This window comes from Asterias amurensis, chromosome 10 (assembly GCF_032118995.1).
Source record: "Asterias amurensis chromosome 10, ASM3211899v1".
Classification (NCBI taxonomy): domain Eukaryota; kingdom Metazoa; phylum Echinodermata; class Asteroidea; order Forcipulatida; family Asteriidae; genus Asterias; species Asterias amurensis.
Genome location: NC_092657.1, coordinates 11,246,377 through 11,258,508, shown reverse-complemented (window position 1 = coordinate 11,258,508; position 12,132 = coordinate 11,246,377). Strand labels below are relative to the sequence as shown.

The 12,132-nt window shown below is 38.5% G+C and overlaps 1 protein-coding gene across 1 annotated transcript; it reads left to right on the top strand.

Annotated features, from left to right (window-relative positions):
- The first annotated feature begins 635 nt into the window (after positions 1–635).
- On the top strand, positions 636–11,858 carry LOC139942668 (monocarboxylate transporter 12-like). The gene is made up of 4 exons (XM_071939490.1): positions 636–867; positions 2,009–2,152; positions 5,257–6,099; positions 11,734–11,858. The coding sequence occupies exons 1-4, from the start codon at positions 636–638 to the stop codon at positions 11,856–11,858; spliced, it is 1,344 nt and encodes a 447-aa protein (XP_071795591.1).
- The last annotated feature ends 274 nt before the right edge of the window (positions 11,859–12,132 follow it).

Genomic DNA, 12,132 nt, shown 5'->3' with positions numbered 1-12,132 from the left:
CCTCTGAGCGGTGAACAGACTTGATTTTGGAGGTGTGAGGCGCTATAGAAATGCGATTCTGAATATTGTTATGTTCAGCAACATGTGGAAAGAGCTATTTTCCCATTGCTTGATGTACTGGATGTCATCCGTTCTCGTATACATCGGCAATTTATTGGAAGATCTAGCAGTGAATAGAAAGAAAAAAAACATTCCCTTTGGGGAGGCCAGGGTCCCGTAAGCTTCTTTTTTTTTTCTTCTTCCAGGACAGATGAGGCTACTTACCATAACTGTGCGTGTTTTACCTACACTATTCTGTTTCCAAACAGGTCAAATGTGGCCACTTAGCATGCGCCCATTATGGTAATTGGCCGGATCTGTCCTGGTAATAAAAAAATACTCTGCCGGTATGATCCAAACCACACCAACTGTTCTGAAAAGTAAAGTCTTGGTTCCACACTTTCACTCAGCTACTGCAATCCCTCGCTCGCTTCCTCCTCGCCGTGCTTATTACTAACGTCTTGCAACAAGACTACATTTTTCAGAATGTAGTGAGAACGAGTTTGGTGTGATGTGGGTGTGAATAGGGTAAGCCTGTGGGTTGCCACGTCTCGGACACCGATCTCAATTCATGTATATAGACGGATCATTCCAAAATGTTTCCCGGCTGTTTTGAACGCGTTTTGCAATTTTCAAAGGATACTTTCCGAGATGGTGGTCTTCACGGTTGGATTGCTGTGTTGTGTTTATTTACAACCAAAATGGCGGCTAATCTTTTAGTAAACTGCCTGGGTATGATGCTACCTACCCTACAAGAACAATTCATGACTTCGACTTGGTTAATTGGCTGGATGGTTGCTATTGTAGATGCAGCTTCACAATTCTCGGGTAAGCAGTTTATTTCGGTTGAGTTTATTTGGGTAATGATTATCTTCTAAAATCTCCACTGAGTCATGACTTTTATGTCGGTCTGTTGGTAAGTTGAACTCAATTTATGCCCCCACCTACAGAGTTAAAGGAAATTGACACTATTGGTAATGACTCAAAATAATTTTCAGCATACAAACTTACTTGGTAACGAGTAACGGGGTGAGGTTGATGGTATAAGACATTGTGAGAAACGGCTCCCTCTGAAGTAATATTGTTTTCGAGAAAGAAGTAACTTTCCACGAGTTTGATTTCGATACCTCAGATTTAGAACTTGAGGTCTCGAAATTACAACTTCGTGAGAAAAGGGTGTTTTTTCTTGTATTATTATTTCGCAACTTCGATGACCGACTGAGCTGAAATTTTCACAGGTTTGTTATTTTATGCATATGTTGAGATACACCAGAAGACTGGTCTTTGACAATTACCAATAGTGTCCACTGTCGTTAAAGGAATACGTTGCCTTGGATTGGTCAAGTTGGTCGTTGAATGAGCGTTTGAAACATCTTGTTATTAAATGCATATAATATATATGTCAGATGGATAATTTGAACGAAGATTATAATGAACTACAAAACCGTCCCCAGAAATTGCACGGTTTTCATTTAACGTCGCAAGCAAACACGGTCGGCCATTTTATGGAGTCAAAATTTTGACAAAATCAGACATGTTTGTGTGGATCATTATAATATTATACTTACTACCTATCTAACATTATGCATTTCATAACAAACGGGTTTCAAACGCTTTTCAAAGACCAGCTCGCCCGATCCTAAGCAACGTGTCCCTTTAAGCTAGTGGTATACTCAAAAATAATTGTTTTAATACTAACAAGACAGCTGTTGAAAGTATATAATCGTTATTAACAGCTCCCTCTGATGAAGTAATGTTATTTCTAATTCATTGAATAATTTCAACTGAAGCCTTTTATTTTGCATCTGAAGCACCCAAATGAATGCAACTGTGCTTTTTTTTTTTTTTTTCTTCTTTTTACAATATTCTCCTGCTAATTCGATGACCAAATGAGCCCAAATATTCACAGGCTGTAATCTCCAGAACCGTATTGTTCTAACGACAAAAAAAAAATTATATTTCCTAAAAGGCATCCTAGCAACGCCATTAAAAGAGAGATTTGGCGCCAGGACTGTGGTGACAATGAGTGGATTAGTTGCTGGTATCTCCATGATAACTGCGTCATTCCTATCCAGTTTATACGCCATAATATTCACCCTTGCAGGATTTACAGGTAAATACATTTCTGCGTGATGGTTACTTTGTACATATACACATATTGGGTGGCATGGTTGGCTTGTGCGTAAAGCGCTCGCCTCTCACCAAGGTGACCCCGGTTCGATTCCCGGTCGGGGCCATATGTGAGTTGAGTTGTGCGTTGGTTCTCTGCTGTGCCACGAGGGTTTTTCCAGACTATCCGGTTTTCCTCACTCGGGAAAAATCGAACACTTGCGATCTTGGCTGTGCTCCGTGCCCCATAATGGGTTGATGTGGCTGGCAGCTGAATGCGCCCTGGCATGCCTGCTTCTCGAACACGTTTAGCCGCGCAATTCAGCTCTTAGCTGCGAGTAAGGATGATTAGCCCCCAAATTATTACAAAAAAACTGAAAACTTGACGATTACGAAACAAGACCAGACCAATGCTTAAAACGGGAGACTAATGAAAGCCAAAGGCCTAGTTTCATAAAGAGCATGCCTTTCCCCCCCCCCCCCCCTTGAAAAAAAATTGGATTACCAACCAAATTTCTGTGTGTTGCAAACTTGTTACTTGTAATCAATTGTTATTTGCTTATCTTGAAAATGTAAAGAAGAACATTAACTTTGATGGTAATCCTGTTTTTGTCGAGGAAGAAATTTCGTGCTTAGCACTTTTTAGTGCTAAGCAGCTTTGAAACTGGGCCCTGTTCATTCTTGCGAATGAGAACCGAATGTTGTTGACGCTGTAATCTTAAAGCCATGTGACATTTTCTGAACGGAACAAACATTAGAGTTAACAGATTTACAAAAAAAACCTACAGGGCTTACAGAAGGTAATGGTTGAAGACTTCCCTTGAAATATTACTCCATGAAAAGCTTTACTTTTTTAAGGCAATGGACACTATTGGTAATTGTCAAAATTGGTGTATCTTAATTTATGCATAAAATAACAAACCTGTGAAAATTTGAGTTCAATCGGTCATCGAAATTTTGAGATAATAATAAAAGAAAAAACACCTTTGTCAGACGAAGTTGTGTGCGTTTAGGTGGTTGATTTCGAGACCTCAAGTTCTAAATCCGAGGTCTCTACATCAAATTCGTGGAAAATAACTTCTTTCTCGACATCAATATCAATTCTCTGTATCGAGAAAAACGGATTTATTTCAAACACATGTAATAACACGGCGAATCGTGCGGAAACATGGGTGTGTTTGCACGGGTTTTTTTTCTCCCGACTCCGATGACCGATTAAGCCTAAATTTTCACAGGTTTGTTATTTTAAATATAAGTTGTGATACACGAAGTGTGAGCCTTTGAATAATACCGTTTACCGATGTTGTGCGATTGCTTTAACAAACAGAAATGTGACGCAAGAGCTTTCGCTTCGCACAAACCAATCGCAGTAAATATAAACCGGCTTCACAGGCACATGACTATTTAATTAATACTCAAAGTAGATATTAACATATACTTGGAATTCGAGCAATGGAGACCTGCTAATAGTTTTTGAGAAAGAGGTATACTTTGTAATTATTCGAATCTGAGAAAGACCTCAGGCCTGAAGCCTTTCTCAGGGATCGTTCCACAAGGGTGCTTTTTATTTGTTGTTTTATTTCAATTTCAATGACCAATTGAACCAAAGTTGTCACAAATGTTTCCAGTATGCATTATGTTGGGATCGGATACACCAAGTTAGAAACTAAACTTGTCCACAGTTTTTTTTTTTAAAGGCCTGGACACTACTGGTAATTACTCAAAATAATTGTTAGCATAAAAAACTTACTATGTAAACAAGCAATGAAGAGCTGTTGATAGTATAAAACATTGTGAGAAAAGGCTTCCTTTTAGTTTTCGAGAAACAAGTTATTTTCAACTGAAATAATTGAATTTGACTTCGAGACCACAGAATAAAGTTCTGATATCCCGAAATCAAGTATCTTAAAGCACACAACTTCGTATTACAGGGGGTGGTTTTTTTCTTTCTTTCAGTTGAGTTCAAATTGTCACAGGTTTGTTGTTGTGTGCATATATGTGGAGAAGATACACGATTACCAAAGCGCCGTCTGTGTTTACTACGCAAGTCCCGGTAGGGATCAACCGATGTATGACATTGTAGGCCTCAATAGGATATAGGGGTTTGTTTGATAAAATAGGTCGGGGAAAAACTTTCGTTGAATGGTAATAATGGGAGACATTTGGGACGCTTGGTGGCAGCAGACTTACCAGGTAAAATCCATTGTTCTCGGCAAAGTGCGCACGCTCAGAACTACAATTTTATACGGTTTAGTCTGCTACCACCTAGCGTTCCAAAGTTTCCAATTGTACCACTGTGTTGTTTTCCTTAAACAATAGAAACATTCTAATGTATGTCGTATAGGTACTACATCAGCATCTACCTGATGTACTGCATGTTCATACAATGCTTCCATTGGCGTAGCTAACATCAAAAGCTCGTTAAAGGAACACGTTGCCTTGGGTCGGACGAGTTGGTCTATCAAAATGTTTACTCCAACAATTTGCCGACCGTGTTAGCTGACGAGGTAAAAAGAAAACCACGCAATTTTGAGCCTTTTTTGTGTAGATCATTGTATTCTACTTTTACATCATCTTTTCTAACCAATTGCATGTTATACCAAATGGTTACAGAACGCTTTTCAAAGACCAACTCGACCGATTCAATGCAACGTGATTGATGAATGTCTACTGGTGAAACGACTGTGTTTATGTATTAAAGGCAGTGGACACTATCGGTAATTACTCAAAATAATTATTGCCATAAAACCTTTCTTGGTGACGACTAATTGGTAGAGGCTCATGGCATAAAACATTGTGAAAAACGGCTCCCTCTGAAAGCGCCATAGTTTTCGAGAAACAAGTAATTTTCCACGATATTGGTTTCGAGACCTAAGATTTAGAACTTGAGGTCTCGAAATCAACCATCTAAACGCACACAACTTCGTGTGGCAAGGGCTATTTTTCTTTCATTATTATCTCGCTACTTCGCTGACCGCTTGAGCTCAAATTTTCACAGGTTTGTTATTTTATGCATAGGTTGATATACACCAACTTTGAAGGCTTGTTTTTGACCATTACAAATAGTGTCAAATGCCTTTAACGCGCTGATTATGTTTGAATATTCAGGACCAGCTATTGGCATTTCGTTTGTGCTAACGAATCATCTGATCGGATGTTATTTCACTGAATCTATCACAACAGCCTACGCCATGGCTTCCTTGGGCAACTCCTTCGTCTTCATGGCTGCTGTTCCCGTGTTAGAGCTCCTCCTAGATATATACGGCTGGAGGGGAACAATGCTATTACTTGGAGCATCGTTATTACATCTCGCTGTCATTGGAGCTCTGATTCAACCACCTGCCGCTAGAGGGGGTAAATATGTCTATAAGGCAGCTCTCTTAGACAAGGAGCAAGAGACCAGGGACGATGATGTAGTACCAAGCAACTGCTGTGGCTGTTCATGTTTTACCAAAGTCAACTCATTCACTAGGGATACATTCCAGCTTGGATTGTTCTCATCCTTATCATTCTGGCTGGTTATCTCTTCAGTCAGCATGTGGACAATGACGTATAATGCTTGGTTAATCTACTATGTGCAGTACAGTACCGAGTATAAAGAATTCACCATGGAAGATGCATCGCGTTTCCTCGTCGCTTATGGACTCGGGAGAACGGTATCTTGCTTAGTGATTGGTCCGTGTATTCAAACGGTTAATGATGTCAGCACATACACATGGGTTGCTATGGCTTCCCTTCTTCTTGCCATTTATTTTGCTGTCGATCCATGGTTAACATCTTTTTGGTTGATTACTGTGAATGCGTTCGTGTTTGGAAACGCTTTATCGATTGCTGCTATACTCGTAAATGTTGTTGTTAAAGAGACTTTTGGTATTGGACAGATGGGCCACGTACTTGGATGGATGGGAATGGCGACTGGTTTGACTCTACTTTTGTTCTTACATTTTCCAGGTGAGTTCAGTTGTTCGTTTTATGTTTTTTTTTTTTGTTTTTTTTTTTTTGGGGGGGGCGGTTGGGGGGGTCCCCATTTGATATGAAAACAACATTACAGGAACATCAGTTACAAGTAAATAAATTAAATTGTAAATACTAAATAAGAACAAATGGGGGTTGCAACCGGAAGAGGTATTACCCTTCTGTATTCGAGCACCCAAACTGCGGTAAACAAAATGTTGAAGTAAATTAAAGCATCGCTTAATAGTCGTCCGCAGCGAGGATACTACAACCAATTTTCTTGTAAGCACATTATTTATGGTAAATCGTAATTTTGAAAAGTGGAATCGTGTGGTAAAACCATATTTCAATCGTTGAAATCTCGCACCGATGTGTGTAACTGACGTCACTCGAAATCCATAAAATGATTCGCGCGCAAACACCGCCTGGCAAAACTGTTGTGTTTTAAAAGCCAGCTAGAAAGTGTATGCAATCTTACCATAACTACACGTGTTTTTTTGCCCGGCGGAACATGACGTATACAGTGTTTTGTCAACAGAGGGCGGTTTAAAGGTTAATATGTCATGTCGCCTATTACACAGGCTCTAATTGACAGGGCATCGGGGCCCAATTTCATAGAGCTGCTAAGCACAACAAGTTGCAAAGCATGAAGTATCTTCCTTGATAAAAACAATATTATCTTCAAATTTCCCACGTGTTTTTTTTAGGATAAGCAAACAACAGCTAAATACCAATAACAAGCAATATGCAACAAATGGAAATTTGGTTGGTAATCCTGTTTTTATCAAGGAAGAAATTTAATGCTTAGCAAACTGTGTGCATAGCAGCGCTATGAAATTTGGCCATGCTCTACTACAAAAGTCGTGGGTTCGAATCCAACCCAACTATCAAGCCTGTCATTTTCTGTTCTCACAGAACTAGGGGAACTACTCAGACACAACAGTTATTAACCATTTATCTTTGGTTCCTCCGTCGACGCCGGTGTGTGTTAGATCTGAAAATCTTCCCGAGTTCTGTGGGAATAAATCACAGGCATGTTCCTAGGATGAGATTCAAACCCACGACCTTTTGAAATTCACTCATATGCCTGAAATTTTGTTTCTTCACAGAACTCTTGAACGTACAGAGTATCATTCTTGACACATACATCGTTGGATATTGGTTAACAAAAAGTTATTTATCCCCAATTCAATTAAAGTTCTTTAAAGCCAATATATATAAAGAGGGGTGTTGTAAACACATTGACATTTTAAATCAAGTCAGCAAATAACAAGTGAAAAGACGTTAAATTTGTGTTGTCAATAAAGAATATTTATTTTGGTTCTATCTGGGTTGCTCTAAAAATCAAAGAAGTGGTGGCAGACTTTCAAAAATGGATTTCGTTAAAACTTTGCACAAGTGAAGGCCATCAACCAAAATGAAAAAATAAAGCATAAGTTTTGCGTTTACACTTTCGTTGCCATGGCAACGGTCAAAAGTAGAAAATTACCATATTTCACCTAATTTAGCTCTTTTTACGTGTAAAAATTACCCAAAGTTGGGGGCTCCACTGTGTAAAAACCAAATAGTGGACCTACCTCTCAGCTGGATGCGATAAATATGCATCAAAAATCTTTCCAAAAATGCATTTGACAAAAGTACAGTTAATTGTGAATGGAAGATTCCATTATTTCAAAAAGGGGTGTTTTGAGAAAAAGTCAATTTGGGAAATACAGGGGGTTGCTAAAATTGTCAGAAGTCCCAAAGTGGCATATTTAGGAAAGTTTCGCTTCCAGGCATGAAAGATAAGATACTGGTCTGTAAGAATTTCAAAAAAAAAATTGGTATTTATTGTACTGGGGAGCAGTGCTGCCATAAACTTCGTCCTTTTTGGGAAAAAAATGTGTTTATTTTCAAATTGTATAACAAAATAATATGAACTTTTGTTTTAATGGATTTTGTTTACTCTTTGCACATGGTAATTCCTTCAACCAAAGTAAAAAGAAAGCATAGTTTTTGCATTGCACTTTGGTTGCCATGACAACGGTTAAAAATAAGAAAATTGCCATATTTCACCTAATTTAGCTCTTTTCTGAAAATTACCCAAAGTTGAAGGCTTCACTGTATAAAGACCAAATATATTATCTGCCCTTCAACTAAATATGGTAAATATACACCCTTGGTCTTTCCTAGTCTTTCCTAAAGTGCACCTGACACAGGTACAGTCAATTGTGAATGGAATAATCCATTATTTCAAAAAGGGGTGTTTTTAACAAACTTCAATTTGGGAAATAGAGGAGGTTGCTAAGTTTGTCAGAAGTCCGGAAGTAGCATTTGTAGGCAAGTTGGGCTACCAGGCTTGAAAGATAAGATACTGGTCTGAAGGAATTTCAAAAAAATGTTTTGGTATTTGTTGAACTGGGGAGCATTAATCCATACATATTGATGAGTTGAATGTGAATAAACAGTTAACTAAGGTATTAAAAAATCAGTTCTTATGTTATTTACAAATTTGAGACTAGACCCCGACCCGAGAGGGGGCTGTTCGTGACGTCAATCAAGGCAGACTTTGCCTATAATGCGTAGAATAAACACAATTGCAAAGTACATGTACGGACCATGTCGTGAGTTTGTAAGTGTTTTTTTTTTTCTTTTTTTTCGGCAATGCCGACCAGGTGTATTGCTGCTGAATGCAGAAAAACCCTTGTTGAAATGTACCAACTCACGACTTGGACGTACATGTACTTTGCACGTGTGTTTACTATACGCATTGCAGACAAAGTCTGCCTCGATTGACGTCACAAAAAGGGTAGGCGGAGTCAGCCCCAAACAACTTTATATATTTTGTAAACATATAAATCGTGACAAACAATTACTAAAAAAATGTTTTTTTGTTCATAAGCATATACTCTTATGTTTAAAAGAAAACAAAATCTATTTCCAGGTGACTTTAAACAAAATGTTCAATTTTCTTGACAAAATGGACGTTCACAGCTCTTCGTTTGAACATCAAAAATGTCTAACACGTTCTTAACACTGCGCAGAGGCATCACATAATCAGTGACCGCGTGTACAATTAATGGTTACGTAAATCAATTAATTTCCAAGTTCCCTAACTAAACATAGCCGGATAACACTATTACCAGCCGAATTAGCTTGGGGTGAGTCTTCGAACTATACATTGTATACAGTTATATTTTTTATACTTCTAAGCTGCTTTGCTTTTTTCTTTCAATCAACATCATTGTTCAGCATAAATAAATGCCAATAAAGAGAATAAATTCAAATTTTACCATGTTGAGGCAGTGTCACTACATGGTACAGTTGCCTATTTGTGCTCCACAGACATGAAAACACAAATAATCGCCCAATCACAACCGAAATGGCAAATATTCCCTAAAAGTGACTGAAGACAGCACAAACCTTCCTACTATTAATGATGTGCAATGGAAATTTTAAAAAGGGACTTTCAACAAAGGAGGCGCTTTGTAATGCATTGTCAACAAAATTTGATATGCTTGGGGGCGGGGCATGCAGGGGAGGGGGTTGTATAAAATCCAAAACTTAGGTCATTAAAAATATTCTTGATCAATGTTGGGTAGTCCACAAGGCTACAGGGTGCTCATGAAAGGTGCCGGATTCATGGAAGACTTAAAAGTATTATTTTATTAGTGTTATTTATTCAATCTAAAGAAAACAAGTTAAAATGCATTTTTTTAGGCAGTACTGTTACAACAGGATACAATTGCCGAAGTTTTTCTCAAAATGGAAGGACCAATGTTGGCTCGAAATACAACCGAGAGGAAAATATTCTGAGACCCCTGGCAAATTGTCATTTTGAGGGCCAACAATAGGGTAAAAATGTTGATTTTGTAAATTTCTAAAAACACGCGCTAATGATGTTCTAAAAATAGCATTAGGGTAAAAGTTAAAGCAATAATTTTTTTTGTCTCAAGTTAAGCATAGGACGACTCAATGTATTGATGTGAAAAGTTTTATAAAAAAAAGAATGCACATTGGTTGGGTGGAGTTGCAAATAAAGTATATGCTAAAATACAGTTATTTTGACCCCAAAATTGGCAAAAAATAGCCAAACCACAAATGAGCTGTTACCATGGCAACGGGCTATAACGTGATTTCAAAAGTTTAGTTTGTTTTAATGCACCTCAAGTCCCATCCACCCTTAAGGTTAAAAAAAAAATTTTAAAAAATTAATAACTGATACTTTTACCTAATAATATTGTATAATTTGTTGCCATTTGTTGCGTTTTTGCCCTGCCAAAGTGCTAACTTTCTGGCAAAACTGTGTTCGCGCACTTAAAATACCAAAACATTTTATTGCATTTTTGTGTAGTTTGGTACCTTATCTTCCAACTATAAAAGTGTCATAATCCACAAAGCGCCACTTTCGGACTTATGGCCCCATTCGAGACCCCTATTTTTCGCTATAAGAAAATATGACAAAAACACCCCTGTTTCAAATAGTGGTTTGATCCAAAGTTGATCGCACACTTAATTTTTAAAAACATTTTCTGAAAAAGTAAACATGGTTGTGCAATATGTGTGAAAGAAAAACTTCAACGTTTTCCCATTCAGATGTACCAGTGCTTTCAATTTACCTATATTTTAACTCTTAAAAAGGGTAAAAACTTGGAAAATTTGCTGAAAATCTTATTTTGGCCGTAACCATGGCAACCAATGTCTGATATAACTTTTTTTTTCGATTTTTGTGTATTGTGTACCCATACCTACTCATACATGGAGTTTTGCCAAAATCCATTTGTTGAAGTCTGCCAACATTTTAAAAATATCTTTGATTTTTACAGCAACCCAGTCTTAAGTCCCCTCTTACAAGTTCGTTAGATGTATGCTCTACAATTGAATGCTGTGGCCCTGGTTCATTTTATTTTAAACATTGTATGTTTACTTTTTTCAGTTAAGGTTTACAGCTCTAGCATTTGGTCCCCCCTTCCCCCTCCAAAACCTGACAATTTCATTGGGAACCTTCATTTACTAATTTCCACCATTATCTAACACCAGTCAACTCATAAATCTCCAAAACACCAATAAAATGCGAATTACTCGTACATTGTGACCTCTTATGAAAGTGTTTATGTTCCTGTGTTTCTTACCTGTTGGTATAATAGATGTTAAGTTTGCATCGGGGATAAAGAATGTTAATGTTGGTTTTCCCCATACACCGATGTGTGTTAGCACTGTATACTCAGTACTTTCCCGAGTCCTGTAAAAAAAATATCACAGGCGTGTTACTCGGGTGGGATTCGAACCCACGACCCTTGCAATTCCAGAGCAGTGTCTTATCAACTAGACTACCGAGGTTGCCCGGTAGCTAGAGGCAGTTCGCATCCTATGTTTTGGCAGCGGGTACCGCAACGAAATAATACATGCAAAATTTGCATCGGGGATAAAAAATATTAATTTTGGTTTTTACCTAAACACCAATGTGTGTTAGCACTGTATACTCAGTGGCAAGGGTCATGGGTTCGAATCCCAGCCGAGTAACATGCCGGTGGTATTTTCTAACAGGACTCGGGAATGTTCTGAGTATACAGTGCTAACACGCAACGGTGTTTGGGTACAAAAATTTATAATATCACATTATGATCTGTTGTTTTTTTGTTTACCCTCCAGGATTGATTTACGACCTGACTGGAGACTACACCGTGGCTTTCAGTCTAATGGCCGGTCTAGAATCATTGACCGTTGTTGCTGTTCTGTGGTTATCCTGGAAGCAGAAGCGCCCTCACATTTATTAAGCTTCCCTTGGTCTACTCAGCGGTGCTCACTCGGGTGAGCCCCTTACAAGTGCTAAACGAACGACCACTCACCGCTCTCGTAGTGACGTCATGAACCTGGGGCAAGACCCCAAATGACCCACTCCACAAGCAGGGCACTGGGGGCTTGCCCGGGTGACTGGAATGACGTCAAAGCTATTCGAACGTATCGGGGGCAGTCCAGGGTCGACCCAGGGAAGCTAAACGAACGCACCAATTAAAATCGTCTGCAACTAGACTGGGCCCCTGTCTTATC

Coding starts and splice junctions, on each gene's coding strand:
- LOC139942668 (XM_071939490.1), top strand. CDS start 636: ATGTTTCCCGGCTGTTTTGAACGCGTTTTGCAATTTTCAAAGGATACT. Junction 868..2,008: donor TGCAGCTTCACAATTCTCGG/GTAAGCAGTTTA, acceptor ATTTCCTAAAAG/GCATCCTAGCAACGCCATTA. Junction 2,153..5,256: donor CACCCTTGCAGGATTTACAG/GTAAATACATTT, acceptor TTGAATATTCAG/GACCAGCTATTGGCATTTCG.